This window comes from Diorhabda carinulata, chromosome 6 (assembly GCF_026250575.1).
Source record: "Diorhabda carinulata isolate Delta chromosome 6, icDioCari1.1, whole genome shotgun sequence".
Lineage (NCBI taxonomy): Eukaryota > Metazoa > Arthropoda > Insecta > Coleoptera > Chrysomelidae > Diorhabda > Diorhabda carinulata.
This window is the reverse complement of record NC_079465.1, coordinates 13,518,270-13,539,327: the sequence shown is the minus strand read 5'-3', so window position 1 is coordinate 13,539,327 and position 21,058 is coordinate 13,518,270. Positions and strand designations below refer to the sequence as shown.

General features: G+C 31.6%; 2 protein-coding genes across 6 annotated transcripts in view; one reads left to right on the top strand and one right to left on the bottom strand.

Annotated features, from left to right (window-relative positions):
• LOC130895197 (protein cereblon) overlaps nucleotides 1-6,296 on the bottom strand; it is a 47,100-nt gene extending 40,804 nt beyond the window's left edge. For 4 of the 5 annotated variants that reach the window (XR_009059445.1, XR_009059446.1, XR_009059444.1 and 1 more), the window contains exons 1-4: nucleotides 5,820-6,032; nucleotides 5,621-5,685; nucleotides 5,376-5,572; nucleotides 2,337-2,627 (exon numbers count right to left, since the gene is read on the bottom strand). Coding sequence is in view for 2 of the 5 variants with exons in the window: in XM_057802381.1 (XP_057658364.1) it covers nucleotides 2,337-2,627; nucleotides 5,376-5,572; nucleotides 5,621-5,685; nucleotides 5,820-5,940 (674 nt within the window). In the remaining 3 variants the exon portion in view is untranslated. Of the gene's footprint in view, nucleotides 1-2,336; nucleotides 2,628-5,375; nucleotides 5,573-5,620; nucleotides 5,686-5,819; nucleotides 6,046-6,100 lie in introns of those variants that run through there. The other variant, XM_057802382.1, reaches the window with a different exon arrangement.
• Nucleotides 6,297-6,403: 107 nt separating this feature from the next.
• Nucleotides 6,404-19,193, top strand: LOC130895525 (sin3 histone deacetylase corepressor complex component SDS3). The gene is made up of 5 exons (XM_057802865.1): nucleotides 6,404-6,711; nucleotides 6,772-7,121; nucleotides 7,238-7,450; nucleotides 12,528-12,642; nucleotides 18,843-19,193. The coding sequence occupies exons 1-5, from the start codon at nucleotides 6,558-6,560 to the stop codon at nucleotides 18,986-18,988; spliced, it is 978 nt and encodes a 325-aa protein (XP_057658848.1). The 5' UTR covers nucleotides 6,404-6,557; the 3' UTR covers nucleotides 18,989-19,193.
• Nucleotides 19,194-21,058: the final 1,865 nt, after the last annotated feature.

Genomic DNA, 21,058 nt, shown 5'->3' with positions numbered 1-21,058 from the left:
GAAAAGAGAGTAGTGAAACAAAAGAAAATTAACGATTACTGGTTAAATTCACCAATAACAACGAATCGCTTTGATGGACTAGAAAATGAAGATACAATAAAAGATGATGGTGTAGAAGTTAAAGAAGATAAAACTCCTAAACCTCTGCCCATCTTTGTGTAAGATGTCAAACATATTTTCCCCTTAACAAACCTGTAGTATACTAGTAAACTAGTATAGCCAAAGAAAATTATGAGATGAGAGTTTGACATTATGATCAAGTAAAAATAAAACCAAAAACAAAAGAAGCATACTCCATTATAGTGAAAGCTCTTGAAGAAAAGAAATTGAATTCCATACATCACAATCAAAAGAAAACAAAGCCTTCAGAGTGGTATTTAAAAATATGTACTATTCTGTAAATCAACAAGAGTTAAAAGATGAAATAGAAGGATTTGGTCACACAGGTGAAAATATATACAATGTTAAACACTATAAAACCAAGAGCCCTTCGCCTATGTTCTACATGGACTTAAAACCAGCTGAAAATAAAAATATATGACACAGAATTTTTGATGCGTTATAACGTTATAAAATAAAAGTGGAACCCGTAAAACGTAAATGAGAGATCCGACAATGTGTTAGGTGCCAAAGTTATATATATATATATATATATATATATATATATATATATATATATATATATATATATATATATATATATATATATATATATATATATCATAGATCTATGATTACATTCATCATGAATATCAAAATAAGGATAAAATCAACTTAAAACTTTGTTCCAATAAGAAAAATTAATTTTTTCTTGGTTTCTACATCTCAAATATATTAAATTTATTAGAATTTACAAAATAGAGCTATAAATTTTACTTAAATTATTTAGATCTTTTTTACCATTTATAGCTTTTTCATTTTTATGAATGTGAACCATTTCTAAAAATTCTCTTTTTCGTGTATTAGATTCCGTTTGAAGAATTTTTGAATCTTTATAATTGAATTTGTTTTTTTGCTATTTCATGGTTCGTTAATACAGTTCTATTTTTTTTTATCGTATTGATGACTTCTTAGTCTATTTTCTAAATACTGAGTACAATTGGTACTTCTTTTGTTTTTTGGTGTTTTAGATTTTAATTTAGTGAAATATTTGGATAATGTATTATGTTCTGTATGACTATACTAATATCATATTAATTGAAATAATTCGATAATTGTTGGGAAAGTCCTTGTACATATGGTAAGGAAAAATGTTTTATGTTTTGATGTTTCGTTTCAGTTTTGTTTTTAAATTGATTTCCCAACAATTATCGAATTATTTCAATAAATATGATATTAGTATAAGTCATAAATGATATAATACATTATCCAAATATTTCACTAAATTAAAATCTAAAACAACAAAAAACAAAAGAAGTAATCAAGTGCCTTGTACTAATTGTGACGTTGTCTACATAGAGCAAACATCTCAGTATTTAGAAAATAGACTAAGAAGTCATCAATGTGATAAAAAAACATAAATTCAATTATAAAGATTCAAAAATTCTTCAAACGGAATCTAATACACAAAAAAGAGAATTTTTAGAAATGGTTCAATTCATAAGAATGAAAAAGCTATAAATGATAAAAAAGATCTAAATAATTTAAGTAAAATTTATAGCTCTATTTTGTAAATTCTAATAAATTTAATATATTAGAGAAGTAGAAACCAAGGAAAAATTAATTTTTCTAATTGGAACAAAGTTCTAAGTTGATTTTATCCATATTTTGATATTCATGATGAAGGTGATCTATATATAGATCAATATAAATAAGCAAATTGTCACTGTCAATATCATATTTTGATAAAGACTTAAAGAAAAGTCGAAACGTCAAAATTTATTTTTCTTTTAAAAACTATCAAAAAAAACTAATTTTGAAACAGAAGAGACATAAAATCAAGAGCATTTAGATGCATTATATGAATATATATACATATATATTCTAAAATTAGTTTTTTTTGTTCACATATATATATATATATATATATATATATATATATATATATATATATATATACAAAAAAATTGATTTGGTTCGAGTAGCCTATTGCAATTGTGTGTAATATATTAATAATCCATTACATGGTGAATGTTCCTTTAAATAACACAACAAATTGTATCTCACTATGCAGTTTTAATTTTATTTAAAAACAATACTTCATTAGAAACTATTGCACAAATAGCAAACTAAAAGTTCCCATAATAATTTTATAGGAGAAATTTGACATTATGAAAATTTCGAAGTTATCATGCAATTACAAGTAACATTAAATGTTTAAAATCAAAACTCATTACCTTCTGAATTTATAATTTTTCTCTACATCATCATAACTTCTAGAACTATACAGTCTCCTCTGTTTCAAACTCAATAGCTGTGTATCACATAGTGGAGTTAAAACTTTTGGCTCAGCTAATATCTGTACAGTCACACGTTTCAGTCTACCAGTTAAACTCCTTATTTCAGCATTTGGTACAAGTTTGCATCTTTGTCTTCCTCTTGCTTTAATGTTAAGGACATTATATCTTTCTTGTGTTTCAAATACCTCCATAGTTACTCCATAATTATGAATGCCATTAAAAGTAGCACTAAAAATAAAACAAACATTACATATTGTACCATGCCATTCGGCATTTTGCAAACATTTTGAATATTGCTTTGTTCACACATTGTGGCACAGTAGTCACTTCAATTCTGTAGTAGGTACCCCCAAGAAGTTGGTACCGCACTTGCGAGATATCGAGATTTTGATCATTGTTGTGAGTGGGTGCAAATTGGTTCTCAATTATTCCTGAATATTGCTTGCATAAAGATTAATTAACTTTAAGAAAATTAATTATATTATTTGATTAAAATCTCATTACCTTTATTTCAAAAAATCGCTATTATATGATTTTTTATAAGTTTTTTCCTAGATTTTAGCAGTTGTTCAAAGTTTGTTCTTGAATAGCGTAGGACTGAGAACTAAACTTTTAGAAAAAATTGAAATAAAATTAAAATTTTAACTAGGATCGCATTTTCAACATATTGCCATTTTGGCGGTTGTTCTATATTGTTCCAAAATATAGCGTCGAAAAAGAAATATTTTTCACAAATTTAGCAAATTCAATTTTTCAACTAGCACCACAACATCGAGAATTTGCGATTATAACCGTTGTTAAGAGTTGTTTCAAGTTTGGTCTCAATTGTTCTATAATATTTTTTTCGAAAAAAAAAATCATTCTATAGAAATTTAAATCAACTAATATTCCACTGCTACCTCGGTTTTGAGAAATCATTATTATATGAGTTATTCTGGTTATGTAATAAAGAAGAACAAATTTAGATAAAATTTAGTGAAAAGCTAGAACAACTCATATGAATTTCTTACAATTGAGGTGGCAGTGAAATATTAATTAAATATACTCAATTTCCTTAAAATTTGTAAAAAATAATCTTTTTGAAAGTAATTTTCTAGAGCAATCTAGAACAAACTTCAAAAAACTCACAGCAATGAACATAATCGCAATAGATCGAAAGTACAGTACTAGCTCAAAAATTATTTTTCATGAAATTTGTGAAAGATAATTTTTTTAACACAATATTTTGGAACAATATAGAACAAACCTAGAACAATACAGAAAAACCGTCGATCGCGAAACCTTAAAAGTGCAGTGCCAGTTCAAAAATAGGTTTTCAATTTTTTCGCAAGTGTCCCCCTCAGTGCTATGCCGTTTTGGAACAAATTAGAACAAAACTATATCAACCTTCAGAATTTCTGTAACTCCAAAATAGGGTACCAACTTCTTGGATGTGTAGTAGTTATCCATGTTATCGAATGTGCAGTTAATTATGGTAAAAGCCAAATCCTTTTGTAATTAAACAACTATATTACATTCAATTATATCTAAATAACTTTAATAATGACGCTGTAACTTTTATCAAATAATGTATTGCTCTAGATGTCCCTTATTATTTGTATTTTGATTATTCGAGTCTGTATGAACTTTTTTCAGTTTGTTTGCAACAATATTTCAAATCCTCTATTATAGAACTCAAAAAATATACAAGTAAACTAATTAATGTCACAGATGAACGAGATATATTTAAAACAAACAACTACCATGAAATCATAATAAAAAAATTAGAGAGAAATATTATAGACCTAACATGAAAAATCAACCTAAACTTATATTAATGAATGCGAAATATATAAGCAACACAATATGCCTGGCATCTAGCCAAAATCCAAATGAACTTAACGCCAACACCGAAATCTAAAAATTTTTACAATCATGCAGTTTTTCAATTATACTCAAGCTTACTATTGAGAAGTCTTGTTAGGAATTAAGTATAAGTATAAAATATAATTAAAATGAAATACTTCTAGAAACATTATATGAAACCCTTGGAAAAAATAAAAAGCCTAATCAATGGATTGCCCATTTACTACAGAAAACCAAACTTCACCTTAAATGCTCCCAATAAGAAGTTAACAAACTTAGTTGGCACACACTTAATCAAAATTCTTAATTTCTACACAATCAATACAGATAATCAACAAGGAAACAATAGAAATGGGAAGTCAATTTTATTTCCCCAAATAATAGTCAATCACAGCTAATCTGAGACATTCAAAGATTCAAACATTACTTCACATCCTTTAAATTTGGACAAACTTCACTTACTTAGATCCAGAATAATTGTAAATCAACCAATTTTAAGACAGTTATTTGACAGCCTTTTCATTATAAAAGCAATAGTTTATGTGTTGTAATCTGTATTTATTGTATATTTGAGTAACATGACAATTAAATGCAAGGAAGAAATCCAAGAACCTTATGTCAACAATAATAATGGAGACAAACAAATCTACCTTTCTTGACCCGTGGCCCTCAGAAGCCAGATTTTCAGGGAGAGGAATTACGTCTCCCTTACCCAATAGAACTATATAGAAAAGCCATAATAGAAACTTGATTATAGTAATTATGTGAATTTAATTAATCATAAAAGAATGCTTTCTGGAAATCAAGTCAGCATAAGCTATAACTGGAGCATTGTAGAATTGAACTAAAATATATTCTGGATTTTGCCAGATCCTATCACTTATCACCTATCACTTAAAAAACATAAAGATTTGAAAAGAAAGGAACGAAATATTTTATTCAATTTGCAAACTATATAAAAAATAAAAATGTCTACTGTTTATCTAGTGGTTGTAACAAAATTTTACATATAAAAGTTGTCACAAATGGAAACAGTTCTCTGACCACCGATGAAGATTACAATACTATTGCATCAAAAGGCTAAAGAGAGATGGCATTCAGACACATTTTTATTATATCGTCAATACTTACTTGGCACACAGTAAAACAAACACATTATTTTTCTCAAGGAATTCTTTCAAAATGGAGGTTTCCATATACATATTTATAACTAAAGGTAACGTAAATCCTGGAAATACCATGGTTGTTGTGTAAATTGCAAGAATACTAATTATTTGTCCATCATCATAAAGAGTGTAACCTCTGACATTATCCAGTTTTCCAAGGTACTAAAATAATCAAGTTTATTCAAAATCATATATATTTTTATATATTACCTTGTGAATTGTAGGTAAGTCTGTATCGAAATCACCTTCTCTGGAGGTTGTTGGATTTTCCTCCTCTACAAAGATCACATACATTTGAATATCAATAATTGCATTTGATGCATATATAATGTTAAATGGTCATTTCAACGACTGTAGCAACTTTTCTACATATATTTTGTTAAGTTATTGCCTACATTAAAAAACTAACCAGAAGTTTCCGATTCATCTTCCGTATTAGATGTAACATGTCCATTCTCTATTTCAGCAGAAGGCACATTATCTGGCTCATCTTCATCATTATCCCAACCTTGTTGTTCAGGTTGTGACATTATAATTCTTTGGATTTATTTGTAAATTCTCATTAAATCGTTCTCCATTTTACCACAAACTTAGAAAAATCTGTCAGAAAACAAAACAATGTCATTTTGACCAACCTTAAAATACGAATTGTTTAGATTTTATCTCTTTTGATTGAAAATTAGTTTTTACATAGATAAAAATCTTGACGTTGTGACCTATAGTACCTAGAATTATAAATTTCACTTAAATTGTGTAAGTCTTTTTATCATTTACAGTTTTCTCGTTTTTATGAATGTGAAACATTTCTAAAAATTCTCTTTTTAAGTGTTATTATGATAAGAACAAATGCTAAATCAGCCACACTTGTTATAGGTTACAAAACCACAGAATATATCAGGGTTAGGGTATGTTCTGTGTTCAAAACTGCCCATCTACAAACTATGGATGGTAGAAGTCTCTACCCTCCATACTACAAACTCTACATAGTGTTTTGACATTCTGTGTCAGTTGTCAAGATTAGGTTTGTATTTCTTTTTTTGTCATGATCTTTAAGCATTGACTATTATATATCTTTTTTATGAATTATGTTTAAATATATGAGGTATCAATTTGAAACGTTTACTAATTAAATGAAAGAATAGTAAAAATGTCGTTATTAGGCTCACCTTATCCAAACTCTTACAATAATCAAGAATTCGAATTTGACGACGATAAATATGATAACAATGATGATAAAGAACAAGATGAACATTATGACCAGAGCAATGAAGACACAGAAGATGCTAGTGAAACAGATACAGGTTAGGACGAAATTAAGAGTGTATCTAAAACATTGTCTATTTGAATATAAAACATTTTAGGTAGGCAAGAAGAACCTTTAGAAATCAAGGAACAAATGTACCAAGATAAACTTTCAAATTTAAAGAAAAAACTTCAACAACTTAAGGATGGCACCCATCACGATTATAATAGAAAAGTACGAAAGTTAGAATATCAATACAAAGAACGGTTAAGATTAAATGTACTTTATAGAGACTATCTTATTGAATGTGTGGATAAAGAATACATTCAAGAAAAAAAAGCTGCAGTTCGAGAGTTTGAAGAGAAAAAAATTGATTTGAAAGAAAATTTAATATCTGATTTGGAAGACAAGAAAAAAACTGTTGAAGCAGAAAGGTACTCCATGGAGCTAACAGGAGACTGCATGGAAGTGAGACAATATATGTTTTATATATCAAATGTAAACCAAATTCACATAGAAGCTACTTCAGAGATAAATAATTTTTGAGCAATTCATTTATTTGAATGAATAATGAAATTTTTTAGGTAAAACCTGTAATGACAAGGAAATTACGTAGAAGACCCAATGATCCATTGCCTCTTCCTGAAAAACGTAGGAAGCCACCAACGGCACAAATAACCTATTTACTAGAAGAAAAGGATGTGGAACATGATTTAAGACTGATAAATAAAGGAAAAATATCCACACCAGTAAGAAAACAAAGTGAAAATTCATGTTCTTTGAGCCCAGGACTACAGGTATGTTACCTATATAAATATGGAAAATATAATATCTAAAAAATTGCACTAATCATCTTTGGTTTTTTATAAAAGATACTTAATTTTTTTTCCTGCTGCTTCTGTCATTCTATTGCTTTAAGTTATTTCTCATTACCATATTCCTCTCTTCCATTAACTCGGGAACTCTCCTCTACTGCCCAATACTAAGCAGTACTTTACTAATAGTTCTCTTCCTATTAAACATCTCCAATGTTTCCCTTATTTATTAAAAGATTTCCAGGTTTCTTATTTTATTCATATTCATAAAAACTTTTAAAAAAATCAAAGTATTGTTTCTCCCAAGTTATGAACATTTACTATTATGATATTAAGCAAAATTTTAAGTGAACTTAAACATCATTCAATTTTACACCAAAAAAGTACTCTTGATAAAACTCAACATTGTTTTGTGTACTGTTTTCAGACTATTTTGATTTGAAAATTATATGAAGTAATAACTGATGCACAAGATGAAAATTTAAAAAAAGGCTTACATAAAATAGAATTCAATTAGAGTAGGTGTTCAAAATGTCCTCCGTTTTCACGAATACACAAGTCTCTATCCTTGTTTGTAAAGAATCCATTAACCTTCTAAACTGTTGGGAGTCAACTATGAGGTCATTAAAGTGAAGTTGAATTCTGTCTTCCAATTCTTGAGGTGAATTTACCTCTGTAGCATAAACTTTTTCTTTAAGATACGATCAAACTGTGTAATCCAAGGGATTAAAATAACATGACTGAGGAGGCCAATGAATCGGAGCTTCTGCACCTATTACGACATCTAAAAAAGTGCGGTGGAGCTCCATCGTGTATAAAAAATAGAGATCTTCACTCGTTTAGCATTAAATCTTCTAATATCTCGAATAAGTGATTGCTTAAAAAATCCAGGTACATATCACCATTTGAATTTCCAGGTAGAACATGATAACCTATTAATTTGTTAACTAAAGTTAAAATTAACTTTAAATGAGTATTGGTAATGTAATACCCTGTTGACATGTGGATTTTTATCACACCAGTAGTGTGCATTAAGGAAGTTAAACATACCTTGTCACCTAAAAGTGGCCTCATCTATAAAAAGAATACATTTTAAAAAATTCGGATTGAGGGCTGTCCTTTCATGTAATGTGTGACAAAAATCCACTCTAATCGGTAGATAGTCTTGGGCTTGTCTGTAATGATTAGAGTGTATCTATTGCTCTTTAAGTATCCTCCTAGTACTTGAAGAAGACATATTTGTTTGTCTTGCTACATTCCTTACACTAACTGTTGGATTGTGATCAACTAAATTTAAAATCATATTTTCTTTATCAATGGTTCTTGTTGTTCCTGGCCTACCAGAGTTTAGGTCTCACATTCCCAGTTTCTCGACATTAGCTCTAAATGTATTGTTACTTGGTAAGTTTCAAATGAATGACATTTTTCCATGGCAAACTCAGAAATAATGCTATTGCCGTGTAAAATTCAAAGTTAAATAATTATGGGTACTCAGCTATTGGGGGCCTTGATATGAAACAAATAACAGTTTGAGTCCCGGAACCGCAATATATGATCATCAAATTGTTTTTTTTTTTCATACTAAGGCCTTCAATAGCTCAGTGCCCATACTTATTTAACTTTTAAAAACAAGATCCTATACTGATTAGAATAGATTATTGTAAAACGTTACAAGAAACGAAAGCCCTCAGATCCAATTTTTTTTAAATATATCCATTTATCAATGGGGTCTCATTTACCCGACAAAAAAAATTTCAATTCACATAATGCTTACTAATTAATAAGTTTATCAATACCTTATACCAGCATGAGTTATTACTTCATAATTTTCAAATCAAAATATTCCGAAAACAGTACATTGTATCAAGTTTTATCAAGAGTACATTCTTGGTGTAAAATTAAATGAAGTTTAAGTTCACTTGAAATTTTGCTTAATAAATCTAATATTGAAAAAGTTATGTTCAAAAATACAGGGTGCGGCAGCATAACTTCCTTTTTTAAAAAGTTCGCCATTTAGTCGGTACATGTCGTAACGGAGTGCTAGTGGTCTCGTTCGAGAGGGGGGACTATAAAGTTTTGTCCCGGCACAGTTCAGTCGCCATCATGCGTTGGAACAGTGAGGAGCGTGCGTTTGCCGTTGAGGTTTACTTTTCGAGCGGATGTTCTGTGATCGCAACCCAGCGCGCCTTTCGGAATCGCTTTAATTTAGCCCCCTTGGCCCCTGTCCCGGACCGGAAATCAATTGTTACGTGGGTCACTACGTTCAGACAAACTGCAAGTGTGACAAGACGAAGAACTGGAGTCCCTCGGCCCATTAGATCACCGGAGAACATTGAGTTAGTTAGAACTTCAGTGTTGCGATCACCACGGCGTTCTGCGCGCAAACATGCGTCTGCCCTTGGACTTTCCGATCGTTCTGTGAGGAGAATACTTCATGATGATCTTCATTTTCATCCATACAAGATGGCAATTGTGCAGGAACTTTCTGAACGTGACTTCAATTCTCGGAGGAACGCGTGTGAGGTTTTTCTGGAAGTCGTTCCTGAGGACGCTATTGTTTTTTTTAGTGATGAAGCCCATTTTCATTTGTGTGGATCCGTAAACAAACAAAACATGCGCTACTGGGCTGATACCAATCCTCGACAATTGCATCAACGGCCTTTGCATTCACCTAAAGTCACAGTGTGGTGTGCAATTTACTCACGTGGAATTATTGGTCCCTGGTTCTTTGAGGAAAATGAAGTCACAGTGACAGTGAATTCGCACCGGTATGTAAACATGTTACAGGAATTTTTTTTCCCACGGCTAGATGAGTTGGACTTAGGGGACACTTGGTTCCAACAAGACGGAGCAACGGCACACACTTCAAGAACATCGATGGCTGTTTTGAGGGAACACTTCCCAGAGCGCCTTATCTCAATTAGGGGCGATTTGGAGTGGCCAGCCCGCTCTCCCGATTTGACCCCTTGTGATTATTTCCTATGGGGTTTTTTGAAATCCCGTGTGTATGTGAACCGTCCAAGGACCCTACAAGATTTGAAGACGAACATCCAGGAAGAAATTGCCAACATAACGCCTGCTATGCTGGCAAGAGTCATGACAAACGCCAGAAATCGGTTTACTCAGTGTATGGAGAATGGGGGACGTCACCTAATTGATTTGATCTTCAAAACTCAGTAAAACAAAACTTTATGTATGTGCCTGTATTATAAAAAACGAATAAAAATTTTCTGATTCATACAATAAGTTTTATTAACTTTTGAAAAAAGGAAGTTATGCTGCCGCACCCTGTACTTGCTATGAACCGTGTAACTAGCGACCTCTATGAGAGTTAGACATAAAAACAAATTTATTGGATGTATCAGCTTCCAAAACATATTTGTATAAAATATAATACAATGTTGCCAGTAGTTGCAGCAAAATCGTAAAAAATGTGTTTTTTCTTTAACGCCCTTTACCTTGAATATGAATGGCGTCACCAAAATTTTTTACTAAGCAAACCCCAAATATTTTGCAGTTTTCTATGTATCCTAGAGAAGGGATCACCTTTTTTGAAACACCCTGAATGTGATTGTTTGATTTGAAGCTGCAACATCAAATTTCTTAGGTAATGGATTATTTTGTTGTGGCGAATTGAATGAACTGAAATCGACATAATTTTCATCTGTGTCTTGTGGTATATTATATGGATTTTGGAACTTTTCGAAATTATATTCTTCTGATATAAAATTTTGTTGAGATGCCCCTTGATTTCTAGGAACTTTATCACGATTAGGCGTTTTAAGGAATAATTGGATATTCTTTCAAACCATTGAGTCTTTAGAAGTTATTTTGCGTTTTTCTCATAGTAATATTTAATATTATAGAGTATACATTGTTGGTGAAGATTTGGCTTGAATGATTTCAACATTTCCACAACATAAGTTTTGCAAAATGTGCGTTTCATTCTAAAAGCGTCGATAGTATCGTGAAGATTTGACATAAATTTGACAAAACTTTAGTTTACAAAATGTAATCTTTCAGTATTACCTTGTCTTACTTGAATTAAATTAAAACGTAAGATATTTTCAAAGGATGACATAACTTTTAAGGAATAAGCAACAACAGTAACTTAGGTTAGGTCTTCATTTCTTTTCCCTACTTCTGTTTTCATTTCTTCCCATCACTGAATGAATTGTTGATACCAAAGGAGTAATAAATACTTACTTACATAATGTTATTTCAATGAAGCATGAGGTAATTCTCACAAAATTGATTGTAATTAACAATAAGGAAAGTATTATGGCTGACTAACGAATATAAATATTGTTATACCAGAAAAATTCCATTCCATGGTTAGAAAGAACTTAGGTATTCTTAGATGAGCTATAAAACTATTTTCAGTTGTTACGCTATCAGGTAATACCGAAAATATATCTCAACTTTTTTTTTTAATGAAACAAACACCCTGGTTTTTTATTGCCTTTTTAGAATTTACAATGAATTTCATTCCAATCATCATTTTCATTAATTCATTTTTTTTAAATTTTGACTGAAACAGCTAAATAGAAAAAAAAACTCAGTGAAAATTACTATAATTTGCCTAATTAGCGGTTAAATTTTCATCAAAAACATTATAAAGGGACGCTCAGAGTTTGCTCAGGGTTTGGTTATCTCGAAAGTTGTGTAGCTCACTTTTTTTTTCAAATACCAATCTATTTGTTCTAACACAATTGTATTCTACTCTAACAAGTGGGAGAAGTTTAGACTACACCAAAATGAAACGGTTTTTCTACAAATTACCGATATTTCCGAGCATCGGGTATAATTTTTTGAAAAATTTTCCAAAAAAGCTTCAGGTATTATTCAAGCATATTCTAGTATTTTTTTATCTAACTGTCTGTTTCCAATTGGAAAAATCTGAACCTGTTAAAATCTTTAAGAAGTTTGGTTGAAATTTATCGAAGAAGTCATAGAAAAGTAAAACTAATAGAAATCTTCATATTCTGATTATCTTTAATGGGATTTTCTACTTATTTATTTTTTCTGCTTATAATATGTTATTGTTGTTTTCCATTAGAATGCGACAATTCAAGCCACTACAGAAGTACCTCAAATAGAGACTAGGATAGAAGATGGTAAACTTTTATATGAAAAAAGATGGTATCATCGAGGACAATCAGTATTTGTTGAAGGTAATATAATTTCTTCTAATAACTAACTTCAAATATGGAACGAGACATTCATTAGTCATAAAACTAATCGATAAATCATGAATTTATACGGCTGATTTTCACATACTATTAGATTGTTTCAATTTTATCATGCATAATTCTTAAGCTATTCTCTTATTCATCTTCAAATAGATACGCAGTCTTCCTGAAAAATTACTATAAAAAATTAAAATGAACACATTTTCCATTTTTAAGTGTCTCTTATGAAGTTGGCTCAATATAAGGTAACATGACATGACAATTGCTTTTATAAAGTTGATTTCACTCATAATTGGAAAAAATATCAACCTTTTTCTGTTCATTGAAAAAGCATACCAGTCTTGGAACATATTTTTGCAATTTTATCACTGAGTAAATTTATTTGGCATTTGTTGCCATGTTTACCATTATTAAGTTATCAGGTAAGTATTTACAAAAAGACTTCTAAAGTGTAATAAGCACTAATACTAAAAATTTTTTTTGCCGTTGTATCTATAACAACAAATACTCTTTTTACTTTATCTTTCTGAATCGACCTAGAAGAGCTTGAGTTGATAATAGACACCTGGTTCAAAGTCATAAGAGTCACTTAAAATAATCCAAATTAAAAATTGAAAATACAGAAATAATATTTATAATGATAAAACACTAGATAACAGAACGAATGTTTAAAATATTTGTCAATAAATAATTGAATATGAGAACAAATTTGTTAATAATTAATTAGAGCTCCATTCTTTTCAATCGCTTTTTCTTATATTCTTGAAATGGAGTGAATTAAATTCCGAGAAATGTTTCCATTTAACTTAAGGTATTCTCATATCTCTTCTTGATTTTTGGGACGAAAATTTCATTAAAGTATTTTTTTTTACCAATCACCTCCATAAATTTTTAATGGGATTTATATCAGGACTATTTGCTGACCACGCTAAAATCTCAATATTGTTTTGTCGAAACCAACAAACGCCAAGCCCATTGATAGTCATCCAAGTCCAACCATTTACTGAAAATTTGCAGGACTTATTACTTCCGACAACATATTGTTCTTCAAATCTTGAATTCGGTGGTCTGTAAACGCGAATCTGTCATTGCATAACTCCTTGATGGCTATTCGTTTTCACAAATACAGATCATGATACACATAATCAGGTGCAAACACTGGATTACTTGCGCTATGTCGGGATCCTGGAAAGTTTATTGCATATGCAGCTCTAGCAGCCGATTCAGAAGGATGTTTTTTTATAAAAATAATCAATGCAGCTTCTTGTGCGTGATTTGAAATTTTCCTCCCTCCAGACCAAACCTTTCCGCGTAAGGTCCCATCTTATTCCTATCGCTTCTTCACTCTGGTTATGGTATTCGTATTAAGATTTGGAAATAATGGCAGATTTCTGAATTTCAGTTAACTGATGAATTATTAGGCCGGGCGCAAGTTGAGACGCAGTGAACACGTGGGGCAGCACAGCTCAAGGGAAGGCATTTCCAGAAAACTGTGTGGCTCAGTTGCCTCCGCATATTGAGACACAGTTTTCGTTACCAGTTCACCGCTGATGAATTGTTGAATTACAAGTAAAGTCTTCCTTATCCTTAATTTTTGGTTTATAAATGAACTAGCAGAAAAATACGTAAATTTTGTAATGACGCATTTTCTAAGAATGATGTTAGTCGAATTACTAAGGACTTGATAGGTTTCGTTGAATCCAGTTTCTTGTTATAACATTTTATTGTATCAACTTCTGGTTGGATTTGAAAAACAATACTAATTTTCAGTATGGGGAATGAAATCATAAAAAAAGTAAGTAAAAATAAATTCTAAAAGAGTTAGTCAACTGTATTAGTTAAAAACTATATTTAAATGAAATTTGGAGGTACTTACCGTTCTTTAAATTAGGTTCAGATGCAATCGTTGTCCAAATATCTTGTTTCAATTAAATTTTCATATAGTTCGAATCACTTGTATTATATAACACTGGGTGGTGGTTTTGCACTAGTTCAATCAATTTTTCTTCACTAGATTCCATTTCCCCTGAACCACTGTAGGCCACGTCCAGCGGAGTACTGCCCCGCCCTGCTCTGCCTCTCAATTCGCGCGGTCCCATTAGACAACGAGAGTTACAGAAACTGTGCCGCCCTGACACGTGTTGACTGCGTTTCAACTTGCGCCCTTATCAGTGACTAAGATAATGACAGTGACATTAGGTAGGAACTCAGATGTACGCAGGTAAAATGTAAGCGTATGCTTTTTCAGTGAACAGAAGTGTACATACATAAAGTGTTTTGGTAATATTTTTTCCTCTTTGAAGATAGCGCAGCCATTTCAAAATTACATATATTCAACAGGAAAAGATCTTTTGAATCTATTAAGTGGGCGAAAGAAGGCAGTGAAATATTTCCAGATTCCCAGTATGGTTAAACTTTTAGTGTATTGTAATTGCACGATTTTTTTTTTCAAATCTAGGCTTTATTCGAGAAATTTTTTTAACTTATCTTTTAAAATAAAATGGCAGGGGTAATGTTTTCTGTTGAATTACTATCTACGACTCCTAAACAACCGATTAAAACAATAAGCTTGGTTTGGTCGAGAGATGCGTTTATTCCATTTGTTCTCGAACATCTAAGGGACCTAAGTCTTATTTCAAAATTGTTTTTCCCCATAGTATGCCTTTTTACAAAGTTTTTGAACCATAAATTTTTCAAAAGATGTAGTTTTTTATTAGATATAGAAAAATGACAATTAATAATAATATCTATGTAATAGCGCCTTTCCAAGATTTTATTGCAGCCGATAGAAGTCTGCTTTATATATTCAACTAATTTCTAGAACCTTCCAATTATCGAAATCTCGATATTGTCATAAACGAACCAACATACCTGCTTAACAGGTCAATTGTATTTGGTTATAGGATATGTTGTATGCCAGTAAATAATCTTGTGGTGACTCCATATCTAGCTTTCCCGGCACCTCTATATGTACCCATATATTCCTCGAAGAGAGGGACAGGCTCTTCTTGGATATAGTTCACTCCTTCAGATCACGGTCTTCTAGTCAATTTTCTTGATTGAGTACGGAACTTACCAGGATTTTTGTAATTTTAGAGAAAATCCTTTTCTCATCGTCATTTTGTGTAACCACATTTTGTTCCCTTTTTTAAAAGCGCCATCTGCCGCTTCTGTGTTGTATCATTTTTTCGTTCTTAAAATTTGATCCATCTAATCCGTGTACATCGTCAAAACATGATTTTTGCAGGTGTTTCACCGGTGGACTCATTAATAGCATATAGATAAGCCAATGCAAAAAAGGGTCTCAATATTTCTGGTTAACAGGTATCTTCCAATACTTCCAAATATCTCTCGACCATTGTGGATAAAATGCGGTTATCATGGTCTTCTTCATTCTCAGCTTGTCACACAATTTCTGGAATACATGGCTCTCAAAATTTCTTTCTTGATCGCTGTGGACTTCCAAGGGTGCTCCCTATCGATTGATAAATTCTTTCACCAATGCCCCTGCGAGAGCTGTGGTCTCTTTATTCTGGATATCTAAAGCAATCCTTTTGAAAGAGCTTCCAACATTATGTTTCATCCATGCGTTTCTCTTGCGATGTGGTCCAGTGCTCGTAGCACAAAAAGTACATTTCTTACACCAGTTCTTCACACATCCAATAAAATCTCTTACAGACTGGCAGATGTTTTTTTTACTCCCAGATGACCGCCCGTTAGACTGTTGAGTAACTTCTTCAGTTCCTCGGCTACTTTCGTTCTCAGAATAACTAGCTATCTTTCCTTCTCGGAACAATCATTGTTATCGATTATTATTTTCAGCAGGTTTTCTTCCAGGACAAGGGATTCCCACTGAGTTCCATATGCCTTGTGTATCAGTGAAAACCTTGACAGTTCCATTGCTAAATCATCTTTAGGTGAGGTTTATTCTCTTGATCTTCTCTGATATTGGTTCTTTGACTGCTGTAGTTTTTGAAACTGTAGTTTCCTTAGATTCCGCCCTATTGCAATGAGAGCAGTCTGCTAGCAGGGTCGTCTAGACAGTGAGTCGGCATTTCAGTAATTAAAGTAGTAGGAAGGAATGCTATGATCCTGGGTCGGTGCTGCCCGCTTGTAGCCAACTCTTTCTAGTGTTTCCGTAGATTGGGGTTCTTCTATTACGAGGGGACGTTTACACGAATTGTCTACATGCCCTCGCCACAATCCCCCAGCATCTGATCTTTTTCGTCTTCTTGTCATATATACCTTTTATCAAGTTGACAATTTGATCAAATTTTTTTCTCGTCACGTTCTTCTTGTATGTTTATAAATTATCGCTCGAAGCCTTCGAGACTGCATCATATTCACAATCAGCATCTACCAAGGTTTTAGAATGTACTAAACTAAGCGTCCCCCGTATGTCGTGATGACATAGGCTCTCAAAACATTCCTGTATGCCCAAACATTCCAATACTCTTGAAGGTTTCTGTCACATATTGAAGGATGAGATTGGTGTCCTAGATATTCGTAACCATACCGCATGTCCATCTCTTCTTTAACTGCTCAAAGTTCTCAGTTTATTCAAGAGGTATCTTTTGGAGTACATCGTATCCTCGCAGTGCGATAGTTAAGTTAACTACTTTTTCTTTATCGGAACAATTAATCACTCTAGCGGCTGTTTCAAACTGTTTTACATAATTGGTCCAGGACGTTATATGGTCAAACATTGGAGCCTTGACACGATAAAAACTGCCAATGTCTTCCATCTTGGGTTATGTTTGTGGCTTGCAGAGTTTTATTTGTTCGGTCTTCTTTTCTTTTGCTATCTTTCTCTTATTTGTCGTTGACATCTTAGATATCCGATTTAATTTTCTCCTCATCATAGTCATCACGGCTGCTAGAGCTTCGCTTTATATATTTAAATCATTTATAGAATCTTTGAATTACCTAAATCTCGAGACAAAAAGGACTTCTTAGAAATAGTCTCTATAAAAATACAAATAAAAAGTCGACGTATCCGGCTTCACGGTCTATATCAGTGAGTTGGTTACAATAAGTAAATAAGAATTAGACATACCATAGATAAGATGGCCTTGATGGAGCAATAAATACCTTTACTAAGAAACCAAGTTTGTTCATATCTGTTCAGTGGTTTAGCAGTTACTGGTGGTCACCTGAAAAAACATAGACCAACTGAACTTTTCCATCTCCTTAACAGACTATTATGTCCTTATTGAGTCGGATCTCCGATATGCCTTCTCTTTTGGGGTACGTGTGGTACTACTCAATTTGAGCGAATCTTCAAACTACAAAAGAGAGCTGTTAGATATTCACTCGGACTAAACAGCAGGGATATCTTTCAAAGATTAAAAATTCTGACTCTTCCTTCCTTATTCATCTTTGAATCCGTTTTCCTAATTCGTAAGCACGCTTCTCGTCGTTGTACAGTTATCTACTTAGGAACGTGGAGCAAGACCTTTACCTACCTACTCCACGTTCAAAATTAGTTAAGGGCTCAATACTTTACAATGAAAAAATAAGCACAATCACTTGCCAAATGAAACCAAACGATATCATCTTTTCCCGCATTTCGCAATAATTTGAGGGCATATTTACTGGAAAGTGCCTTCTACTCTGTAAATGACATATTCTAATGATAATATTTAATTCCGGGCATGCTGCATACTGATTTAATTTTTGCTAAAGACTTATATAAGACATATACTAATTATTACCTATTACTATCAACTATAATTTTGTTACTCATTGTGGCTTTTTTCTGTATATTGTAATTTATTTGTTTTATCTTTATTTAGTCATTTGTATGTTTGTTTTACAGTTTTTACAAACTTTTGTCTACAAATTGTCACAATTTTATTACTCTCTCTCTCAATAGATAAATTGAAAAGTATTGAAAAAAATAAGCAAATAAAATTGGGCTTTAAAAACTTATAGTTTTTGGTATATTTTGTAAGTGAGCTTCAGTTAAAAATCACACCCAAATTTTAAGATGGAGGTTACATTTATTGGCGACAATCTTAAATATCTGAAAATACTTTTCAGTATTCGTTCGGTTACTTTAGTAATTTAATTTTCTACTGTAAATCTTTACGACGAATGATATCCGACAACTTTGCAATTTAGTCACCCAGTACGAAACTTGCTGGTAAAACATGATTTTTCATATTAACATTTTTTTGTAGGTCGTGATATGCCGAAATTTCCAGCTAATATTTCTGCTATTGGTAATGATATTATATGGGTTAAGAAGTCCGATGGGGCTAAAGTAAGGATATATACTTCTTATCTTGCTAGAGGGAAAATTTCGATAAAAAGGAGAGCCTCTTGAAATTATCTGTAAAATATCAATAATATATTAGTGTTTACATATATAAGTCATGAAATATGTATATTTATTTCTTTTTTATTATAACTACATAAAAATATGTTTTCTATCTATGTATTTTCCGAATATCTTTTGGCACTAAATTTTGTACAATGAATTTTTGAGTCGAATATTTTATATTATAATAAACAGTCTCAATAATTAACAAGCATGAAGAAGATGAATATTTTTATAAAAGGATCCATTATAAATTTTGTGCTCCAACATTTTGAGACTTACGTACGTACTCATGCAAAATTTTTTATCATTTTTATGTTCGTGTCTTATAGCAGCTTCCAAATATGTTTTCATATTTGAATGAACGAAGTCAACAGTTTTTGTACGGCTCTATGTAAATATAATCTTTGACAAATAAACACGATGTCGATGTCAAATAATTCTATTAATCTAAAATACCTATCTCAGGGGAAGAAAGAAATTTCACTTAGTTGTTTTCTTCTTTTACGTGGCTGAAAATAAAATATAAGTTGAGTATAAACTTCGAATTTTTTCTTATAGTAAGTTCTTTAACTAGAATATTTTCTCTTTTTTATGTAAGAAGCCATCTTCCGTAGGTTGTAGTGTTCGGGAAAGACGTGCCTTGGTAGCTGATTCCACAGGCATGCATTTCTCCAAATCAAGGAGTCCCGATAAATTGACATTCTGGGCATTTGTAGGCGAACTTTGGTTTCTAGGTGGGATTATGTTGGACGATCGAAAGAGCATTTGTGGTGGTGGAGGTAAAACAGAGTCAGATCGGCGACCTTTTTTGTATGATCTAAGCTGTCCAAGTTTTTGGCCAACTATGGATTGCCTGTAAGTCAAATTACTCTCTTCTGTATTGAGTCGAGTATCCTCACGGTATGCTTAGGAGCCGAGCTCCAACTGTGCCAGTAATTTTCCAAAGGACGAATTTGATCCTTATAGAGGATTAGGAGTTAGTGCGGAGTATATACCTCCTAGATCTTAAAAAGGGCTAGAAAGTTTTTGCGAAGTTGATTCGGCTACGTGATTATGCCAGAACATATTGCTCCAAACCTCCACACCCAACAAGTGAACTCTTCCGATTTAGAAACTCATAATTTATTGAAAACACCTAAAATTAAGAACATATATTGAAGAAGCTAAATAGAGAAAAGTATATGAAGTGGTCATTGACACAGATGTAACAAAGTCTATCTACCATAACATTAACCATAAAAGAAAACAAAACCTGAAGTGAAAGGAATTATAGTTCTGATTTGGATCGCATTTTATAAAAATATGTCAAAAATTGCCATCAATAAAAAACAATATTTACTATGTAGCGAATATTCAATAGATGTGTAGCAAGAACATTTAGCACTCAAATATGGACTTAGTTTATTAATATTTTGGAAAAAAAAATATTTGAAGAAATGACAGACAATCAAACCTTATGGCGATTATTGCCGCAGTCAACTTTTAATATATGACTATGTTAAATAGTTGGAAGTAATAAATATGTGGACCAGCTATTTTTTAAGTGGAGTTGTTGATGAAATTCTACATATCGATTAATAATTTATATCTCACTGTCTCGCCCAGCTGGAATCTCAAAATTTTCATCTTTACCATAGCAACCTGATAAACGTTATAATTAATGTGCAATAGGTTATTGTTTTGGAGAATATATTTACTATTACAAACATAAAGTTGTAAATGATTCAGAAGATAAAATTACTTAAAATTGTTTATTTTTATGATTGCTAATAACCACTTTACAAAATGGTACACAGTTATAGAAAAATAAGCGTAAATATGAAATGAGAATAACACAATATCTGATAATATGTTATATATCAGAATAATGATTATATTATATAAAAAATAAAACGATTGAATTTCACTCAATAGAACTATAGTGTCCTCATGGAAGTATAACATATGAATCGGGAAGAATTATGAGCAAAGAAACATATCCTATTTTCAGGTACTTGAGTGATTGTCATTTGTTGTCATTGTTTTTAATCCTAACTAGGCAGCTTTAATAATACCCACTACAATATGGAACTA